At 35.1% G+C, this 23,478-nt stretch overlaps 2 protein-coding genes across 4 annotated transcripts in view; both read right to left on the bottom strand.

Annotated features, from left to right (window-relative positions):
- The window catches only part of glg1b (golgi glycoprotein 1b), a 43,896-nt gene extending 24,065 nt beyond the window's left edge, over positions 1-19,831 (bottom strand). Inside the window, exons 1-6 of one of the 2 annotated variants that reach the window (XM_055173631.2) lie at positions 19,322-19,830; positions 6,220-6,249; positions 5,517-5,603; positions 4,512-4,727; positions 1,937-2,140; positions 1,305-1,376 (exon numbers count right to left, since the gene is read on the bottom strand). In XM_055173631.2, coding sequence (XP_055029606.2) covers positions 1,305-1,376; positions 1,937-2,140; positions 4,512-4,727; positions 5,517-5,603; positions 6,220-6,249; positions 19,322-19,732 — 1,020 coding nt within the window. In that variant the 5' untranslated portion in view covers positions 19,733-19,830. Of the gene's footprint in view, positions 1-1,304; positions 1,377-1,936; positions 2,141-4,511; positions 4,728-5,516; positions 5,604-6,219; positions 6,250-19,321 lie in introns of both variants that reach the window. The other variant, XM_073853879.1, reaches the window with a different exon arrangement.
- Positions 19,832-22,105: 2,274 nt separating this feature from the next.
- wdr59 (WD repeat domain 59) overlaps positions 22,106-23,478 on the bottom strand; it is a 22,712-nt gene continuing 21,339 nt past the window's right edge. For both annotated transcript variants that reach the window (XM_055173636.2, XM_055173637.2), the window contains one exon: positions 22,106-23,310. In XM_055173636.2, the coding sequence (XP_055029611.1) occupies positions 23,075-23,310 (236 nt within the window). In that variant the 3' untranslated portion in view covers positions 22,106-23,074. The remainder of the gene's footprint in view (positions 23,311-23,478) is intronic.

Below are 23,478 nucleotides of genomic sequence, written 5' to 3'. Positions count from 1 at the left end.
TAAAAAACTAATTATTTTCGACACACTGTACATTATTGTTTCTCTTCTATGCCCCGCCTTTCTGAAACATCAATTTTTAAAAGCTCATCATTCTGAAAAGCGCAGTGTGCTCTGATTCACCAGCTATCCAGTGCATTGTGATTGGCTGGATTCCTTAAGCATGCTACGAAAATGTACGCCCCTTACCATATTTGGAATCTAACAATACAACAGCAGGAATAAAAGTAAAAAAAAATTCTTTGCATATACATTTGGGCGATGTTATGCAAATCTTCCCACACATTGACGTAGATATGTGGATGGGTGTTTGGGAAGGCGTGGAAGAGCCGTCACTTTTAGAAAGAATATCGATTTTGTTTGAGACTTCAATCTTTACGGATCTTTTACATCCACAAATTGTGTTGGGGAAAGTTACTTTTAAAAGTAATGCATTACAATATTAAAGTTACTTCCCAAAAAAGTTACTAATTGCATAACTTAGTAACTTTACATGAAAAGTAATACTTACGTTACTTTTAAGTTACTTTTGCATTACTTTTCTTACTTGGCTGAGGCTTGATCTCTTTCAGGCCTTGCAGGTGTTTTTATGACTGAGAAGTTCTGCATTTAGAAATAGCATATTTCCATCGCAAAAATGTCAAGCTTTGGCCTGCCATCTCCGTTTCTGACTCCAACTGTTTCCATGTAATTCTACGTAACTATGTTCAGTCTAATTTAGTAATTTTTTTATTGAATTAATTAAACTTAAAGTGACTCGCATTACCTTTTATAAAAAAAGTAACTAAAATATTGTTGTGTACATTTATAAAGTAATACGTTACTTTACTCGTTACTTCCAAAAAGTACTATTATTACGTAATGCAGGGGTTTTCAAACTTTTTGTGTGTGTGGACCACTATTTGAGGACCACCTCATAATACTCATAATAAAATATGTCTGCACAAAGTCCTGAATTTATCTGCACCTCTAAATAGACTTACTAGCACTAAAACTATAACTGGTCATCACATCAGTACAACAGATTCTTAAAACATATTCTTAAAAAAAGATATTTTTCTTAAAAAATATATTATTTAATATTTTATTTTGCCTTTACACGGACCACCTGCAGTACCCTCACGGACCACTAGTGGTTTAACGTTGGTTATGCTATCAATGTATAATACAGTAATCTATAATGTGTGATTTGAAAGTGTATAGTATTAATGTACATGTGCTAGTCATAAACCATTTCCCTTTTTTAAACCCACAACATTTCTTTAAAAAGAGTGTATTAAGATGCTGTTAATGAATATGTGACGCACCTTTTCAGACATCGCCTCTTCAAATTTATGATTGAACAGACATTTGTAGACTCTGCCCTCTCCCACTTGAGTCTGCAAAAAACAACCATTAAAATGTAAAGGATCGAGTCATTAAATCAGGACAAGAGGGAAATATTTAACACTTCATTCTCACACATCAGCCTACGACATCCATCAACACTTTGTTTCTAATCCTGTCTATCTAATCTTCAGAGCATCTTAGAGGCAGCTGCCAGTCAACTCATGCCAGCAAACACCCATATGTAAGATACTAGAAGGGCTGCATCTCTGTTTGCATACTATCTTAGTTATATAGTATTGTAAGATTAGGATAAGTGCACACAAAATTTGAAGAGTGCACGCAAAAGTGGGTATATTATTTCTGCTGGTTTTATAGATGTTGAAGTATGAACCAAAAACAGAAGAGAATATAACTGCAGCCTGGAGATCTCCAAATGAGGGTGTGGCCACCTGACAATGACAGACAGACAGGACGTGCCTATCTCTGCCTTAACCCTACCCGCCCCATTTTGGAGTAGGCAGTCACAAAGAAGGAGAAACAAGGTGAAAATTTGTTTCTGACTATAAAAGTGATAATTAAAGAGAATCTGTGTGTCCTGGTTAGGACGTACGTTTTCACAGAAGCGTTCCCGGTCATCTCGGCACGAGAAGTAAAGGTAACGGTCAAGGTGGAAGTCATCGGCCGACAGTTCGGCCACTCGCATGATGGCCTTCTTACATTCGTTCGTGATTGGATGAGCCTGTTCCTGCTGCTCCGCCTCCCTGACGAGAGCTCTCTCCAGACAACCAATCACCTCGCCCTGAGAGTGCAGGTCCTGATACAAACACACAAACAGTGTCCGTATGAATGCAAAAGCTAAGACGCGAAAAACGAAGCAAGGCAAGGGGACAAAACAAAATTAGCTAAAAGAATGGAATGCACGTCTGTAATTTTAGATTTTAATATCATGCTATAATTGTAAAGTTTAAGATGTCTGTGCGGTTTTGTGGTTTGAAAACACGAAAATAAAGTCTAAAGATAAACCTGCAGAATTTAAACCACTGAATGTCTCATGGTGTATTCAGTTCAGAGGTATTTTTATGCAATTCAAGGACCTCACAGGTATGCCAATTTTACATTTATTAATTTAATGATCAAAAAAATAATCGCAAAATATAATCCCAAAAAAAACCCACCCACTGATTAACATACAAAGTTGAAATTTAAAACAATTAAATATGAGAGAACATAAATTAAAATTGAACTTTACATTTTAATTTGATTGTTTTACTATTATGCATGATCATTAATAAAATGCCTTTTTTCCCCCTTTTAATTTTAACTAATTTCCCACAAGCCTTTTTTTAAAAAAAGTTGCCTGATATTTTACAAAAGTTTTACAAAATGCTTTCCAGGAAATTTCTCTTCTATAAATATATAAACATATAAATATATCAAATGAAAGAACAGATCATCTGCTTTCAAACAAACAAACAAAACGGGGAAAAAAACTTTTCATCCTATCTTCAATTGTTTTCTTTTTATAACCGTTTATAACTTTTGAGCAAAAAGCTGAAATAATTGAATTTTGGAAAATAATTTTGTTAGGGATCAGATTCAGAACGATTATCAAAACATACACAGAATTTAAAGAGAGATAACTCGTCAATGCGGGAAAATAGTTAATATTGGTTAATATTGTCTTGCCTCCAGATTGTATTGAAAATGAATTTCAATCAGACAAATTTCAGACAATCAGCCCACCGAATAAATTGCACTTTAATAATTGTATAATTTAATAATTTTATGGACAGTGTTAAGATTTTAGATATATTTATATTACGTTGCATATATATATATATATATATGCAACGTAATATAATATATATATTTATATTTTTTTATAAGTGAACATTGGTTGTTTTAGTCTGTTTTCATTGTCTTTTGTTCTAATGTATGTTTTTATTTTTCTTCTTGTTGTTGGGTGAGGGCGCACCCTAAATTTCGTTGTACCTCTGTGCAATGACAATAAAGACTATTCTATTCTATTCTATTCTATTCTATTCTATTCATTATTTTTCAATTTGGCAGGGATGATTCATTATCACCTTGAAAATGGATATAATTTAATTTAATGTTTACATTTATTTTAGCATTTAATTTTCAATTTTGGGACATATTTTGCTGTTTTATTTTTTTATTTTAGCATTTAATTTATTTATTTAAAATTGGCAGAAAAACCTTTCATGCACAGGACCTCTGTTGTCACAAAATAACTTCTCGGAGAAATCTTTATAGAGTTGGCATCTAAGGCATCTAACTAAAAACAAAATCCTTGTTTAACCACAGTTGTAAAATGCAACAAATGTTTAAAGTAATTAAAGACTACATATAACTATATATACCCAGAGATCACACACTCGGACATGTATCATAGCAACTATTTTGGCATGAACATATTGACAATTTGAATGTCTCTAGCATGCTCAAGTCTCACAATATGGCCAATGGTTGGCACAGTCACTAACCGTCTGTACAAAATGTTCTGGACCATAACTTCAAAACAAGTTTTTGACCTGTAATATATTTCTCAGTTCTCTGTATGTTTAATCACAGAAAATCATAAGTAGCAAAAATCTGATAAATATTGCTAATAGGACACTTTCAAGAAATGTTTTAATATGTAAATTCTTCCCAGTGGCCTACAGCACTTACCAGGCCTGCATGATGTTCAAGAAAATTCAATATGCAATAAGTTGCTAAACAATGCAATATGTGATATGATAAAGATTTTAGTTCATAAAATCAATTTTAATTATAAAATACATTTTAAAAATGAAAACTGCATTAACTTAAAAACTTAAAACTTCATCCTCATCTAACTTCAATCTTTAAGAACAAAAAAAGTCATGTCACCTTTATAGAGCTATTTTAAGTCAACATACTGTAATATCAATTGAGCAAATAATTTACGTGCTCACCCGTGGGGAATTTAAGAAGTGTGGTGACCGGGTACCCATGTTTCAACACGCCTGGAGGAACGTGAACATTTTAAGAATGACTGAGTCACAAGAACACACAGCCATCTGGTACCAAGCCAGCATTTTTTGGTTTCCCAAAGGGATATTCTAGATCTGTGTGAAGGCTTGTGGCTTGTGGGCCGGGAAACTAAAACATTCAACACTATTTTTGGTATGCAAACGTACTTTTTCTCCAACAGCGATGCTACCACACTGCAGCGTGTTGATGTCTTCTCTGCATTTGTCCATAAATCCGCAAATAAGCCGATAGTCGCTGAAGATTATGCTGGTCATCTTGGTGATGTATTGATGGCACTGGCGTTCAGTGATGTTGCCACGGTGATCGACCAGGCAGGACATCAGATAGCCCTTTCCTCTTTCCTCATCCGCACACTCCTTCAGCTGAGAAACAGATTAAATGTCTTTTTATTAACCGTGAGACACGACGCTAAATGTATTCCCATTCTCAACTCCATTTCTATCATTGTAATTAAATGATCTGTTCAACCGCAAATGTACACCCACTCTTAAAAAGGCCAGTGAGAGACAATGCAATGCAATGCATAGTCTATTGGGATGTTAATGATATTATTGCAGCTCTGAGTGCAGCAAACATAAAACCACACTGCATTACAAATGCAGACTTTGTTTATTTTGCTGGTATGGCATTTCTGCTACATTTAGATAAACGCATACAGTTGTATAAGTGGGTCAGTGACAAAAACGTTTGGCAAGTTGAGAAATTCAAAAAACTTGTTTGAAAAGCATGCATGAGGTTTATTTCAATGCACATAGTGTATTTACATAGATTTTATGCAATAAAAAATGACATTTGCACCATTTTTATAAAAGTTAAAGAAACAGTATGTAGGATTGTGGCCAAAACTTGTACTGCAATCACACAACTGGTGGCCAATACACAAAATGACAACATAAACATCAGTTGAGGGCTGCAACTCCACTTTTTAAATGACAATATCCTGGCCAGACCACTGTTGTCACTGATATAAGTATTTGAAATGAAAATGATTTCTTAATGTCTAGTGACATATCATGGTCATTTTATGATTAATTGATATACATTTCTTACATACTGTTCCTTTAACTGAACCATATGACCATATTCATTTGATGGGTAATTGAAGAACTAAACAAGGAAAAGTTAAACATGTCGGCGTATCCACAACTGACCTCTAACATGGTGCTCGTACACACTTCAAGGGCCACCGACTCGAACTTTGGATCTGTAGTGAGATTCAGCTTATAGTTCCACAAGAGCTGCCAAATAAAGATCATATTGATAAAACATCAACACTGTAAATGTTTGAAGATCATAAGGTGCACGAGAACATCTTAGTTAAAATAAATGCCCTTATTTCTGGTCCATTCTACGAAGCTCAACACATCCTGGACCTCATTGAAAAAACTGCAAATGAATAGTGACATTTATAACATGTCAGAATGAGGTCTTTATCATGATTATAGCTCAATTACAAACCCCACATAATGAGATGGGTCTGAATAATATTCCTAAATCTTTTTCATTTCAGATTTGTGGAGCACTGCAGTCTAATGAGAACATCAAAGCTTTGAATATGAGGGAAGAAGCTGAGAATCAGATACCCCTCTCGGGACATCATCAAATTAATTGCGGGATGCAGCCATTAGACAGTGATTAGACCATTACTCTTCTGAAATTACTCGCTGATGTTCCTGGTCTCCAAGTCCTACTGACGCATGCGCTTGTAAAGCTACAAAGAGTCGACCTGGGAGTATAAAGATCGTGTTGAGGGTCTTGTAAACGTGCGTCAAACTGAAAGCTGTGCAGACCGTTGAGTCAGATCGGGTCGAGCGCTGATGTTATGATTGAAGACAGATCTGTTATAACACTTACATGGTTGCAATCCACAGAGATTTCCGTCTCCTGTAAAACAATGAGAGAAAGAGAGAGAAATTAGTCTTTATGTTTCTCTTTATTATATTTCTTTCTATATTGTCTATTTCTGTACTGTGTAAGCTTTGGTAGTATCATAATTGTCAACAATGATGCTCATACAGACTGAGAATTTTATACAATGACCAGACAATGTATTTTATCTAGAGGTCGATCGATAGTGGATTTTACAGATAACTAAGTTGGTCCCTGCTTGCCAATAACCAATCAATAGACAGATAGTTTTTAAAATGGATATTGGAATAAAAATAAACATAAAACTCCAAGATTCTTTATTGGGTTTACGTTGGAGGTTGTTCCCCAAAATCTCGCAATACATGGCCACGGTCATCCTCTCCTTAATACGGTGCAGTCGCCCTGTCCCCTATGCAGAAAAACACCCCCAAAGCATGATGCTACCACCCCCATGCTTCACAGTAGGGATGGTGTTCTTGGGATGGAACTCATCATTCTTCTTCCTCCAAACACGTTTAGTGGAATTATGACCAAAAAGTTATTTGATCACATGACTTTCTCCCGTGATTCCTCTGGATCATCCAAATGGTCATTGGCAAACTTAAGACGGGCCTGGACATGTGCTGGTTTAAGCAGGGGAACCTTCCGTGCCATGCATGATTTCAAACCATGACATCTTAGTGTATTACCAACAGTTACCTTGGAAACGGTGGTCCCAGCTCTTTTCAGGTCATTGACCAGCTCCTCCCGTGTAGTTCACGGCTGATTTCTCACCTTTCTCAGGATCATTGAGACCCCACGTGGTGAGATCTTGCATGGAGCCCCAGTCCGAGGGAGATTGACAGTCATGTTTAGCTTCTTCCATTTTCTAATGATTGCACCAACAGTGGACCTTTTTTCACCAAGCTGCTTGGCAATGTCCCCGTAGCCCTTTCCAGTCTTGTGGAGGTGTACAATTTTGTCTTTAGTGTCTTTGGACAGCTCTTTGGTCTTGGCCATGTTAGTAGTTGGATTCTTACTGATTGTATGGGGTGGACAGGTGTCTTTGCTAACGACCTCAAACAGGTGCATCTAATTTATGATAATAAATGGAGTGGAGGTGGACATTTTAAAGGCAGACTAACAGGTCTTTGAGGGTCAGAATTCTAGCTTCTAGACAGGTGCTCAAATACTTATTTGCAGCTGTATCATACAAATAAATAGATAAAAAACCATACATTGTGATTTCTGGATTTGTTTTTTAGATTATGTCTCTCACAGTGGACATGAACCTATGATGACAATTTCAGACCCCTCCATGATTTCTAAGTGGGAGAACTTGCAAAATAGCAGGGTGTTCAAATACTTATTTTCCTCACTGTATGTGTAGTCTTGTACTTTATTTGCTTCTGTTTAAACATTTAATGATTATCTAATCAAAATAACAAAAGAAGTATTGCAGTGATAAAAAGAATTGAATTCAGTTTGATTAGTTGGATATGTTTACGTAACAGTTACATATAGTTCACTTTTGGTCGTTATTAAATTAAAAATATGGATGAAAGTAACCATAAATGAATGCAAATCGATTGTAATAACATTCGTGACATTAAACATTTGGGTTGGATTTATCTGCTTGTATTAACTGTTTGAGGTACTACTAATATTAGCATCCTGTCATCCTTGACGACAAACTTAGGTTCCTGGTGTTTCTCTGCTAATTCAGCTTCTATTCAGCAAATTAATTACTTTATAATGATATGAAGCAACGGACGCACTCGGAAAAAACTATAGGCATGGATTTTTTGCCAATAGCCGATTGTTCCACCAATGAATTGTATTATAATGCAAGCTAATGCAAGTACAAATAAGGTGTTTTGCCATACGCCACTACACTTAAACTTTCACTTTTCCTCCCTCGATATTCACCGTCTCAGCACTCGTGTCTGTTTTTTCTCAGTCTGGCTGGTTTACATCACACTGTGCAAATTGTCAACAACAACAACACAGTCCTTAACCAAACACAATGCACAAAAGCCGCGTGACTCACAGACCAGGAAAATGCAATTAGCCATTGTCTAAAATGCAAAACCCAATGCACATACAACTTTATAAGTTTAACACAACTAAACAGAGAAGCTTCATCAGCAATGTTTCTTCAAGAGGAACAGAAGAGGATATCCGAGCTGAACTACATACTGTAACATTGCACGCTCCCTAAATAGGAACAGACTGATATGTGAGCGCGGTGACCACACCCGGATCAATCGTCCAGCTCCTTGACCACAGCCAGAACTGAATGTTTCTATTCGTATGTCAGGGCGGACTGAGCATATGTGCTTTTACAGTGATGCATAGAAGAACCATTCAGTCAAAGGGTCTCAAAAAATCCTGTAGTGTAACATATCCTGGGGATGTTAATGTTTTTTTAACAATTCAGCCAGCCGAAGGCCATTTTAAGAAGCTTTAAGAGCACTGACCTTCAAAACAGCACAGCAGAAAGAGTTTGGAGTAGCTAGCTGTACAAAACAATCTGACACAAAGGGCTTTTCACACTGCGCTTAACCCCAGGTTAAGGATCATTTCACACTTGTAATGTAGAAGCAGGGTTATCCCTGAAATTAACCCAGGGTTATGAAACCCTGCTCTGAAGCAGGGTTAGCACGGCTTTTGTGAGGTTAACCCCGCAATGCGGTGCCAAACGCATGCAGTGTGAAACGAAACGGGTTATAATGTTATGACTTAATGCTTGGCAACGGACAGCCAATCAGTAACTGAAGAGCATGTATCTCAGATAACCATCTGTGTACTGAAAACACCTAAACTTGAGTAAAAATAAAATCTCAGAAGACATAAAAGAGAGATTAATGTTTCAGAAGACATAAAAGAGAGATTAATGTTGCAACTTGTTCTGTCACTGATGCGGCAGTGCGAGACAAGCACGCAATTTAAACAAAAAACAGAATAATGTCTAAAAGCTACTGTGTGACAATGTGTACAGTTAACAAGCCAAAAGACCCAGAAATACGTTTTTATAAGTTGTCGAGCTGTAAAACCCAGCCTTTAAGGAGAAAAAAGTGGATCACCGACTACTTTTCCCACTAGTGGGCGCAGTTCCACTAAAAGTAGTACTATGAAAAGTTGCATGTTTTCCACTTTTGTGTCTTTAAACGCTCGTTTTTTGGGGTCGACAGCTTATAAAAATTTATTTCTGGGTTTTTTTGGCTTGTTAGCTGTAAAATCTGTCACACAGCAGCTTTTATGCACTATTCTGTTTTTGTTATAAGCCAGAAATGGCATTGCGCCTCCTGCAGCCATGGTACGGCAGCAATGTCCTTGATTATTACGCCAGAATGAGCGTAGAAAATTTTTCTGCGAAGAAAATCGCAACTTTTAATTTTCCGTCTAAGTACACAATGCAACTACAGAAGAGTCACGTTTTAAATAGGAAAAATATCAAGACTCTTTGGTTGTTTTTGAGCGTGATGCTAATGGTCCAAATAGATTCAATGGATTATGCTAAGCTATGCTAAAAGTGGTACCGCCAGACACGGAGATCGGCTGAATGGAAACGGTAAGAATCAAATGTTTAACTCTAGGAGCTTTTTTTTCAAAAAAGTGGAGTGTCCCTTTAAACTTGTCTTAATCTTGGTATTTAAAATAAATACTTAAAGGGGTAGTTCACCCAAAAATGAAAAAGTGGATTTTGTATAATAGGTGCCCTTTAATGAATTTAAAACCACTGAAAAACCTGATATGACCGTCACATCTTTACCCTGCCGTTAACAAAAATCCTCTGCACTTACTTTGCTCAAATACCATTGACAACTTTTAATGGGACTTTGAATGTGCTTTTTGATTAATAAAATTTTCACTGTTAGCAATCTGAATTTGAAAGCTACACTGTAAAAATGCACTGTAAAATCAAAGTCCCTTCAGGGAAGAGACACCACAAGGCATGCATACTGTATCTATCTACTAAAAACTAAAAAAAAAAATTATGCTAAAATCATAATTAAACAACAGATTTCTGACAAACAATTAAACCTGGCATCAACTGTACCATGACTTTTGTTTCTTAAGCTCAAATTGCAATAAAAAACCTTTCTTCAAAGTCAATGTACTGCATGCACACAAGTTGTCAAGCGCATCATGTGACGCTGTACAGATTAGCTCCTCCCCCAGACAATCATCAGTCGATTGATGATTGGTTCTTTTAACTTTAAGGCAGAACTCTTTATATTGAATGATGCATTTTCCCCTATATATACACACATAGTAATACCAGTGCTTTTACTTGTTATATTCAATATTTTTGGTAAAACTCAACAGTTTAAATTAATCTATAAACTGTCCATGATTAACCCAACTATAGGTTGCAACAACCCATCATAGGTTAAAGTGGACATTTCATAAGATTTTTAATAAGATATAAAATAAATCTTTTGTGTCCCCAGAGTATGTATGTGAAGTTTTAGCTCAAAATATCATATTTTATAATTTATTAAAGCCACTTTGTAGGTTTGAGCATAAATGTGCCATTTTGGGGTGTGTCCTTTAAAATGAAAATGAGCTGATGAAATGCAAACACTGATCACAATGATGGTGGTATGTTAAATTGAAACTAGTTTGTGCCGTCAATATTTTTTTCTCTCCGTCTCTCTCTGCACCAAATGTCAGTGCCGGTGATTGGAAAGTGCAGATTAAGGGGTGGTATTATTTTAATAAGATCCCCTTCTGACATCACAAGGGGAGCCAAATTTCAATGACCTATTTTTCACATGCTTGCAGAGAATGGTTTACCAAAGCTAAGTTACTGGGTTGTTTTTTTTCAACATAATGGTTGATTTAAATGGTTGCTAGGGTGTCGCTAGGGTGCTCTGGGTGGCTGAAATATGTCCAAAATCCCTTTCCTGCCATTTTATTATCCATCAAATGAAAATCATAAATCAGTTTGCAGAGGAAAGTAATAACATGTCTCACCTCAAAGCGGTTTGATTTATGCTGTAGCAGGATTATATGCAGTTATGTGCTGAAGTCCACTAGTTAGGGTTCAAATTAATGCTTGCCTTTAAACTTGGGTATTGTTTTGCAAATTTAAACAGATTGTGGGCAGTGTCACATTAGAAGCAGAAAATATGGGAATATGCTAATGCTATTTGTTTAACCATGTTTGGTTTAGCTTAACGGCTTAACAACCTGCCAACAGCAATAATCACAGATCAAGAAGGCAGCGAAAAGTAAAACCCAGATGAACCGGGCACGAGCAGACGCATTCATCTTTAGGTATGAGAGTAAATGCTGTGAGCGAGAGATAACAGAGCGAGGGTGAGCCATTCAACAGGACGCTTATCTTTATTCTGAAGGAGAAACAACAGCTACTGAAGCTTTATTAATATTATGTGGCGAAGAAAAATGTTCCCGCTGTTGTTCAGTATAAACTGAATGGATAATAAACTACAAATTGAATGTCACTCTGATAAACAACCCTTTACCATTCGCCTCAGCAACACATAGATAATAAAACACATACAGCCTCAAAAAATAAACACTACAAAACTAATCAACTCTGATAGAAGTTTGTGTATAAACAACCACCACAATAAAAGCTTTATTTTTATACGTTTTATTATGTCTATTAAAATATGTGTGTCTGCTTTAGTTATTTAATAATAAAACAATAGCATGCACATGACCAGCGAACAAAAATGGGTGCTTAACCAAGTAAACTATTAGAGCAGAAATATATAAAGTCGGCACACCAAAGATAAATAATGGACCATCATACAGATAATGCTTCGACTCTTTATGAAAGCGTTGTGTGTTGACTTTATAACCTTTTCTGCTTTATTTACTCAGCAAAGCCAAATTTACACATTAATTACAGATGAAACTACCACAGTACCACAGTCTGTGTTTGCATAATTCTGACCCTGTCTGAATAACCAAACTTGAAAAAAGTTAAAAAGTAAATCATTTCATGCATTAAGGTTTACACCTGTTCCTGAACTGAAGCAGTACGCATGAACAAACGTTCACTGCCGTTGTACTGAATCTTTTTTACGACTGAGCTAACAAGACGAAACAAGTTTCTCTGTAGTAAACGTTGTAACATTAATAAAAAACACAAAAAATAACTGTCTGGACATCATGATCTTTAGTTTATGAGACCTGGGGATTTTGCCTATTTGTCTGCTATCATAAAAACAAAACACCACCAAAAGTTGAACAAACAATAGTTGCATCAAAGTTTGATTTTAATCTTTGACATGATCTTACTCCGTCAATATTAAAGATATCAAGATTATATTTTCACAAAATGTTCTTTATATGTAGGATGATTTTATGTAAAAAACAGTAAATCACAAAAAATTACAAAATCACATTTGATACTGACATTCAAATCACAACACTGATATCTGATTTTCTTCTGGGAAATTGACAACAGCTGTCAGCAGCGCACCAGTCTTCAACCCATTACTGGATTTCTGCACCATTAGTCGAAATGAATGCAATTATTTTAATGCCAACCCTCAAATGCCAACAACCACATGATGTACTGTATCATACGAAACCATGCCCAGCTCATATTTCAACCAAGTTCAAAAGAACAAGCCTATTATCATCATGACAATCATGAACATATTCCAGCCCTTCTGTGACATTATTGTAAAGCAAACAAATCTTTAGACTAGTTTGCTTAAGAAAGTTCGTTATATAAATGTGTGATTTGTACGCAATAATTCTTGACAAATGTATGAAAGAGAATGGTGAACACTGATAACCAAGTACCAACAACCTATAGGCCCAGTTTCACAGACTAGCGTAGATTAAGCCGGAAGTAAGTCTTGATTAAATTAGGACAGGGCTAGTCAACTGGCGGCCCTCCAATCATCTTTATCTGGCCCACTGGTCATCTTTGTCTGATTTAAAATCAGCGTGGTTACTTTTACGTTTCTACTATACATGATAAATGATGGCCAATAAACCGAAAAGAGAATCAGAAAGGGGCTGTGTGGGATGCAAAAAATAATCGGATCCAATTTGAGCTGTGGATGCTTAAAAAATAAACAAACTTGTGCGACTACACCGCATATGACACGCCGCCCAGAAGTGATGTATTTCAGTTTGTTCCATTTAAAACACTGTGCAAGGTGAAAATTATTAATCCTTTTTTGTTTAACTTTATCAGTAACACTTGAATCCTTTAAAAACGATTGATTACTGATTAATATGATTACTGAGTAAATTAATAAGTACAAATACATTCGTAAATTAACGGCTCTTGCGCTAGAATGAGCTTCTTCCACGTTGACACGGATTAAACAGAAATTTCATTACGACCACCACAACACCGACCGTTGTGTCCGAATATAGCGTACAATGGAAAGGCGGTTTAGTCTATATATCTTTAAAATATAAAAAAACATGTAGTGCAATTTTAGTTATTAGGAGAAGATGTTGTGAATACTTGAAATTTAACAATTTATGAAAGTCCACTGGATATTTTTTTGTGCAATTTGCATAGTCGAACTATTAAAATTTGGCTCTTGCAATGTTAACCTGCAATTGTTTTTAAAATATATAAATATAAATAACTAAATAAATAAATATATATGACTAAATAAATAAATAAATAAATATAACTAACTAACTAACTAAATAAATAAATATAAATAACTAAATAAATAAATATAAATAACTAAATAAATAAATATAAATAACTAAATAAATAATTATAAATAACTAATAAATATAAATATAAATAACTAAATAAATATAAATAACTAAATAAATATAAATATAAATATCTAAATAAATATAAATATAAATATAAATAACTAAATAAATATAAATATAAATAACTAAATAAATATAAATAACTAAATAAATATAAATATAAATAACTAAATAAATATAAATAACTATATAAATATAAATATAAAATATATAAATATATAAATAGGTAAAAGAAAAATAATATATAAAAGGTAGAAATAGGGGTAAAAGTTTGTCCCATATCATATTTATATCTCGGTAATTTTGGGATGACTGTCTGGCAGTTTAAGATATATCCCAGTATTATACAAAGTGGCATAAATGTTTTCGTAAGTCGAAGACAATATGTAAGACAATACATTTATTGAAACAGCGTATGAAGAAAAAAAATTAAAGACAAGGCTTTCCTCACTGTTTAAAAATATACAGCTGAACAACAGGCAAGCTGGTTGGAAAGCTTACGTCTGACCTCAGTGTGCTTTTTTGGCAGAGCATCTGTTGCAAAACAGGAGAGTCATACTGATATAGATGATATTATCTCATCTCATACATGTCAGTGATATCAGTGCAAGTTATTTTCAGTAAAGCCAACTCTGTGCTTAAGCCTTGTCTGTGAAACCGGGCCATAGTGTCTTAAACAGCAACATAACACAATCTAAGATTTTAGCTTTATTAGTGCGGCACATCCACAATTCTACACTAAATACTTTACAGCCAAAGCTGATAATAACACAGTCATGCATCCAAAACAAAAAATAAACAGTGCAAATTATCCATCACTAAACTGTCAGATTAAGATGCTCACCTAAACAAAATCAGTAAAACAGCAGAGACAGAAAAGCCATTCGATGCACATCAAACAAATGTTTGATTAAAAGCGACGCTCCTTATCCCGGCCTCTTCTCAAACCCCTGGATCTCACAGGAGGGTCTCACATCAGTCACGCTAGGTGCTTTGTTTACAACAAACCTGCCACTGTGTCACACCAATAGAGCAACCTGCTAAAAATGCAAATGAAAGCGAAACAGACGCGACCCAGCGTTTGCAAGGGTTCACTGAAAAAGACGACCCAGAGGGGTCTGACCTCCCGAGGAAGAGATTTATGGACATCATTTACCTCTTTAGAGGGGCACAGCTGTTACAGACTCTCCGCAAACCAATTATCCCAATAATTAGAGACTAGGTGAAGACTGCCGATGCAGCCGTTCATGAGCGAATAAACTTGGCGTGAGGTACGAGAGGAAGCGGTTACGAGAGGAGCTCACAGCTTGGCTTGATGTTTGATTCATGTAGGCGTAATTAGTATCTTCTTTATACTGCGTATGCCAAAACCAGAGGACCATTGTTGGCTTGGGTGCTTGCGCTGTGTCTGTGCTTTTACTGAGATCTGACAATGGATGGCAAACAACAGATTTTCACCAAACAGCAGTTTAAACTAAAGTAAATGACGTTGCCATCTTTTAAAGGGGTCATATGATGAGATTTTTTTTAAGATGTAAAATAAATATTTGGTGTCCCCAGAGTGCGTACGTGAAGTTTTAGCTCAAAATACTCCACAGATTATTTATTATAGCATGTTAAAATTGCCATATTAAAGTCCTGAGCAAAAGTGTGCCATTTTTGGGTTTGTCATTTAAAATGCAAATGAGCTGTTGAAATGCAAACACTGATCATAATGATTGTGGTTTCTTGAAATTAAAACTCAATTGTGCTGTCAATTTTCTTTTCTCTCTCTTTCTCTTTGCACTAAATGGCAGTGCCGTGGTTGGATAATCCAGATTAAGGGGCGGTATTATTGCAATTTGCCTTGCTACCTACATCACAAAACAGGCGAAATCTGAATGACCTAATTTTTCACATGCTTGCAGAAAATGGCTTACCCAAACTAAGTTACTGGGTTGTTCTTTTTCACGTTTTCCTTTTCACGTTTTCTAGGTTTTCTAGGAAGAACTGGGGACCCAGTTATAGCACTTAAACAAGGAAAAAGTCTGATTTTTATACTATGACCCCTTTAACATTTTGCTCGCTTTATTGACTATCGGGTCAATTTTTCCGATTAGTACTTAAATGAATCCTATGGTATATCCAAAAAATACATTATAAACATGTTAGCCAATAAGACACATTATTTCTTTATAAACAATTCTAGATATTCCCTAGTACTAACATAAAAAGATTTTGTTGGCTTTAAACATAATTAACCTACCATCCAGATATTTTAATTACTTCAGAGACAGGAATGCCCAGTAAGCTGGACATCCAATTGGATTTCAAAGCTAACGAAACACCCCAAACGGGTCACACTAATAGCCGGGTTTCAGACAGACTACTATCTAAAAGGTCCCTCAGGTGCTCAAATTAGTTATCACGTAGTGAAGAGCATAACCTCGCTTCAACACTAATGAGACGCCCGATCCTTAGAATTACTAAAGAGAGAGATGGAGAACAACACAAACCCATTAAAGTTGTAACTTTAATGAGTAAGACTTTGGCTCTGTCATTTACAAAGAGGCTTAAGATGAAGTTAAGAAAAACTGAGATGTCAAGCTATAAATTAACTTTTACTCCAACGATAACCAAATGAAAAGTGGTGCACAAGCAAATGAGTAGACTGAAGGTAAACGGGGGAAACAAATATCTGAGTATCATCTCCCCTCTTCCTACATCTTCAAGATGTGCTGTCAAGATCAAGACTAGACATTAGCATTCACTTAAACCAGGGGTTCCCTTTTCATTTCCCGACACACATAAATAGGTATAATATATCCCTGGACCCATAATCTCTTTTATAACTGAGTAGATTCTATTTCCATGTCATTGTATTAATTAAATGTAAGTTTATTGCAAAATCAAAATACCTTATGGTAGATATCATATAAAAATATTAAAATAACAAGTATTTTGTTATAATTAGTGATAGACCGATATATCGGCCGGCCGATATATCGGGCCGATATTTGCGAGTTTTATGTGTATGGCTGCCGTGTTTGCCGATTTTTCCGGCATAATTTACAGACAGAGTGCTGGAACCCGCAAGCGATTGCAGGTCATGTGACTAAAAACAACCAACCTTTTCACGACAACATTGAAAGCTCGGCTTAACAGCTGATCATAGCTGAACAAAGTGGGGTTTTTTTCATCTCTATGGGGCGGTTTCCTGGACAGGGATTAGACTAGTCCTAGACTACAATAAATGTAAGAACTGTGCAAACTAATAACATCTCTTTTTAACAACATGCCATTTTTTACATAATTTTTATGATGTAAATTGAGTGAGCAAAACCAGTATCGGCTCCAAATATCGGCTCAAGAAAATCGGCAGCCTGTATCGGTCATCGGCTAAGGCTGATGAAACAAAAATCGGTATCGGCATCGGCACTGAAAAATCCATATCGGTCGATCCCTAGTTATAATATGCAAATGTTTTTTTCTGAAATCGTTTTTTCTATGTACTTTGGTAGGCAAATAAGTTCTGAATTGATATACATCATGTAGTATGTAGTCCTAAATCATTCTCTTTTCATTATCATGTCATTTTGTTTTCATGTGTCTATTTGGAGTTTCAAGGTTCACTTTTTCTAAAAGGACGCCTGGACTTTTTTAAAATAAAAGCTCACAGAAACTACATTTTTTAGAGTATCATTCTTAAATCTGAATTACAACATGGTCACCGGAAGTCATTTAATGTATATTTTACCTTGTTTTACCCTGTTTCTTTACTATTCTGAGTTGTTATGACTATTGGGCAACAATATATCAAGTGTCTAGTTTCAAACAAGACCAGCATTATGAATATAGACCATAGGGTTTAAGAGCTGCAGACGTTTTAGTTTGGGTTTGTCGTTTTTCAGAAAATGTTCAAAAATAGAAGTGCCGGCTAACACTAGACGATTTCAAGATCCAAATAAAAAGGTCATACAACAGGTTTGTGGGAGTAAAAAACAAACAAACTCAAGATGTTTATCACTAAATATGCCAAAAAATATTGTTTCTCAAGTGCTTGAAAACATAAGAATAAAAATGTCAAAGTTTAATGGAGACAGCTGGGCTAACAACAAAACAGCTCGTTTCTCATCAAAACAATGCCAAAAACATTGCTCTTCCATCACAGCCAGACACGACACAAGTTTGATTATTGTACAGTAGAACAGATGATCACTGTAAAAAATTGCTGTAGTTATGCAGCTATTTGCCAGTAACTTGCTGTATATTTAAATTTGTTATTTATTGCAACAATTTGGTCAAAGTTTAAACATTGAACATTAATAAGACTTTATCTTTACAGAATAAAACTATAAAATAACAGCCTTATGCAAAGCATTCTGGGAACCAGAAATCCTCATCCTCACCTTTCTGTTTATTTTCTTCAGATTTTGGTTCCCAGAATGCTTTGCATGAGGGTGTTATTTAAGTTTTATTATGTAAAGATAAAGACATTAATGTTCACTAGTCATTTAACTTTGAACAAACTATTGCCAGTAAATAACATCAATTTAAATCTACAGTAATTTACTGGCAAACTGCTTCCAGTACAACTGTAATTTCTACAAAAAATGTTTTTCAGTGTACGATTAAATCACCATTATGAGAGAATAATCCAATTCTCTAAAGAAAATAAAACACTTTTTGTTGAATTAATTTCCTCATCCACACAACTAGGTCACCGTGTCAAACAACAACGACAAATCTAGTTACTGATTTTAAGTCCGGTTTTAAATCAATCCAATCCACACTACAGGTTTAAGCCAACAATGCAGAATTAAAGTCATTGTTTACCCAAACCTGAATATTCGGTCACAATTTTCTCACCACAATGTCACAAGAAAATCATAAGAATTTCTAAAGTGGAAAACAAAATGGGATTTTACATACAATAAAACATATAAATATAACATATAAAACATATGAGGTGTATCATCAACTTGCATATTTTAAAACTGCTGCTTTTACCATGAAAGAAATCACATAGGTTTGAAACAACATGAGGGTATATAAATGCTGAAAAACTGGTCATTTCTGCGTAAAATAGCTGCTCAAGATATTAATCCCATTTAGACTATTAGTATTTGCCCACTGTGAAAGTAACACGTGAATGAATAAACAGGAACTAAACAACATATTAAAGTACCAAAAAGACATGTATCAGTGTATTAAATAGGTAAAACAACAAAGGTGATGTATAAATCAATGTATTAAATTGTTGCAATCAATATAGTACACAGACACCTATTAAGTCATCTTATAAGTGCATAATTCAAGATGCCAACATATCATAAAAGTATTGATGCTTCTCACAGTGCATTAGATAAAAAGCAGCATCCTGGCTCACCTCCTTCCGGTCCTGCAGGCATTCCAACACAGACAGGTTATTGGTCCAGGTGTGTTTGGGACAGAGCCGGGTCACGTCGTCCCGGCAGGCCTGTTCATCTGCCAGCTTCCACCCGCTGGATCTTCTGGACTGAGACCCGGAGGACGCGGCGGCGGGATTCGGCACCGCCGCTCTTAGCTGCTGATGCATGGCGACGGCAGGAGGATGCGCGTTCCCGAAGCCTGGAGGAGGTTTCAGTGTGTGTACGGAGAGGAGAGAGAGCGACATGAGGAGCAGAAGGAGCTGAACACGTCCACGCGCCGCCATCTTCGGCCACAACAACTGAACTGACTGAAACAGGCTGCGCTCACTCCCACGGCGCTGACCGGCTGGAGAATTTGTCAATAGTACTACGGCGAAGGCGTCGCTCATTAATATTAAAAGAATTATGTGACGTACGTCCAAGTGATTGGCTGAATGTTGGACGCTAAGTAAATAAACCCCGGATAGATTTCCAATTAGCAAATACGTGGAACATAAAAATCGTCTCTAGAAGGATTTGGAAATGGAAATGTGTTTATTTTCCTCTATTTCTCATTATGTATCATATATGTATATTAATTTAGTAAGATCTGTTATTAGTCTCACTGTTATATTACCTTTTGTTATGAAATATGCTTTCAAAATACAATTAAATTGGATGAGGCACTCCAAAAAGGTTACCAAGCAACGTCTACAAGACTGCACTAATATTCATTAGCGAAGCCTTCGCCATAGTGGAATAGGTAATTTCTCGAATGTCTGAAAGAGGACTGCGGATAATTTAGGACTTATACCTTATAAAACTTTAGCATAATCTCTGGCATATTAACAACCATGACTTTCTGTGATTGTAATGTTATGTTAAGTATCTTGTCCTCGGAAACATAATCAAAAGTCAATTTAGGATCAAATATGACTTTATAAATGGGTTTTTATTTGTTAATAACACATTTGTTCAATTTATATTATGTTGAATTAGGCCATCATTCATTTCAAGAAAAACTCTTTCATGTTTGTCCATATAACAAGTGTCCTTCCTATGTAGCAAAGAATAATGTCAGTAATCCAGCTTTGACTTTGATTACCAAACCTACCTGAAAATATTTTGGTTTGGTTGCCATTTCAAAATGTGTCAATGTGGCCAAATAAACATTTCTTATTGTACCTAATAATAAAACTAAACTTTTGAATTTCTAAAAAAATGTTTTACATTTTAAACATATAACCACAATTTTGACTTCTTAGACAAAATTGTGAATTTTTACATCATTTGTAAGTCACTTTTTAGATGACAGCATCTATTAAATGAATAATGAACAGGGTTGCAAGGTGGTCAGCTAGATCAGTTGTTTTCAAACTGGGGTCCGGGGCCCCCAGGGGGGCCGCGAGATGGTGCCAGGGGGGCCCTAGTTTTATGACATTTTATGAAATACCTTAATTTATCATGAATTCTGTGTAATTAAACCTAAAAAAAAATAAGGCTACTAACAAAATCACTACTTTTTGTTTAATTTAATGTTTTTTTATTAAAATGTTGAGTTTTAGAACAGTTTTTTGTCACAAATTTTCTTTGGGGGGCCGCGAAGGAATGCACCATACACAAGGGGGGCCGCACGCTGAAAAAGTTTGGGAATCACTGAGCTAGATCACTATCCATAACTAACCTTAATCTACTTAATCTACAAACAAATATAATTATAATTTTGAATATATTTCAAAATATACAAAATTGCCAAAAAATACTGAAATATATTTTGAAATATCTTTACAAAAAATGCATCAACATATTTTTGTATATTTTAAATATATTTAAAGTACTTATCATTTAATATTGTATTATACATTTTATACAAACTTGGCCAGGAAAATTTATTTTTTGCCATATAAGTTGTAAAATAATAATAAAAAACATTTGTTGCACCGAAGTACATTTTGAAATATATGGTAAAATATGAAGGTTAAAACGAAATATAATTTAAAATTCAAAAATAAATTTAATTAAGCTTCACTTTCTACAAAATGTATTTAGCATATATTTAAAATACATTTCTGGCCAAAAAAATATAATTTTTTTGCTGTATGGGAAACATTCAGAATGTGAAATCATGAATGTTAAACATTAAAGGCCCACTGAAGTGCTAATTGAGAACTATCCAGAAGACCCTTCCCCTTTATTAAAATAACCAATAGCATTTCATTTATGGCAAAGTCATACTGTAACAAAAGTGTAGGATGATTTCATAAAATTAGAGACTTTGGCACGTGCCAAACTATAGATTTTATATCTTCTTTATGCAAATTTTTTTTTCTTAAGCCTAACGTATTTATACTAAAAGGAAAAAAGTTTAATTTTAATTTCATGTGGGCTTTAAACAGTATTATAAAATGCATGTCAAAAATTAAGCAAGTCATATTTTTATTAATATAAGTGTTTGTGTGTTGAATGCTTTCTTGTGAGGAAAAGACCTTCGCACTGTAAGATGTCAAAAATATAGCCTACCAGAAAACTAAAGGAAAAGTATATGAAAAATGTAAGGCACACAAGGAGGTAAAGCATCTGTGTATAGTGCATGTATTATTAGTGATAATATGGTTTTATATTTTCCACTCCCTAATTATGATCATTCAAAAATGGTTATTATTTCATAGATTTTCTATTGATTTCTTCAGAAATGTGATTTGGAAAATCTGCAGGTATAGCAAGTAGCTGTCATGTGATATTAAAACGAACAATCAAACAGAAAATAAAAGTAAACAAGTCTATTACATTCTTATTAGCTTTATTTGCTATTAAGTTAAAAAAAAAACAATATAAATTTTGCCTGTTGATTTACGAGGTAGTAATGAAAAAAGTTTATTTGCATTGTTATGAAGACATTCAATACGATTGCAGAAAGATTTCTTGCAGCATTACTACAAATCAATTGGCATACTGATAACTGTCCTCTCAAACCTTTTTACATTCTTATGGCACACATACTGTAAATACTGGTTTATCCATAAGACATCTCAAAAACAATCTTTTAAATGATCTTTTCAACTTGAAAAGAGCAACAAAAACATCAGAAAAAAATCATGGTTTAACAAAAAAAAATCAACAACTAGGTATAAATTTCTTTCCCTTTTAAATGCTTTACAGATGAATTTGTTGGCAACCTGCAGAGCAAATACATAATATACTCGATTCAAAAGGTAGAAATGTGCACAATTTCACAATTTAACCTTCACTAACTAGGCTTTGAGTCTCCTTCACAGAACATAATTTAACCAATAAACAGTCAGTTGTTGTTAGTCTGTTTCTCTCAACGTCTTCACAGAGTAGTTCTTACAGTACCAAGAATTATGAGGCATATCCTGATAAAATCAAACTTTGCTCTCTTAAAGTAACAGCTAACAAAAAATAAAATTCTGTCAGTACTTACAATAAATGGGAAGTGAAGCTTAAAAAAACAAAGAAACACAAAAGCACCATAAAAATGGTACATATTGACCCATGCATTATATTCCGAATTTCATTAAGCCATATCAAAGCTTTATACTACTTTTAATATACTTTTACTTAATCCCCATAGGGACTAATTACTACCAATACAATCTATCAAACGCTCTCGTACTGTTTCACAGAAGAGAGAAGGTCATACAGAAATGTTAAAAATGTCACTGAGTAAATGTTGACAGAATTTTCATTTTGTTGTGTAAACTGATGATTTAAGTCTTCAGGGTTTTTAACGTTCAGAAAGTGCTTTGCAAAAGGCAATGGCAGCCGCAACCGGTGGGGCAGACGTCCTGAGATCGGAACCAGTCCATCATGTGACTGGTGTGTCCTCCGTGGCCACAGCTCAGGCAGAAGTTTGAGGAACCGCGTACGGCCACGTGACAGATCGCACACTGGAAAGTGAAGCGCTTGCAGACGGCACACTGGGTGCCACGGGCCTGACTGCGACAGTGACAGCAGTAAACGCCAAACTCTACACATCAAAGAAAAGAAATGAAAGAAAAAAGAAAGAAATATGTCAATAAATACACAATATAGGGCCCTATCATACACACAGCGCAATGCGCAACACAAGTGTATTTTGCTAGTTTAACCTGGCGCAGTTATCATTTTGACATTTAGCGTCACTTTGTTTAAATAT

The sequence above is a fragment of the Misgurnus anguillicaudatus genome, chromosome 15 (assembly GCF_027580225.2).
Source record: "Misgurnus anguillicaudatus chromosome 15, ASM2758022v2, whole genome shotgun sequence".
Taxonomy (NCBI): domain Eukaryota; kingdom Metazoa; phylum Chordata; class Actinopteri; order Cypriniformes; family Cobitidae; genus Misgurnus; species Misgurnus anguillicaudatus.
This window is presented reverse-complemented; position numbering and strand designations above follow the sequence as displayed.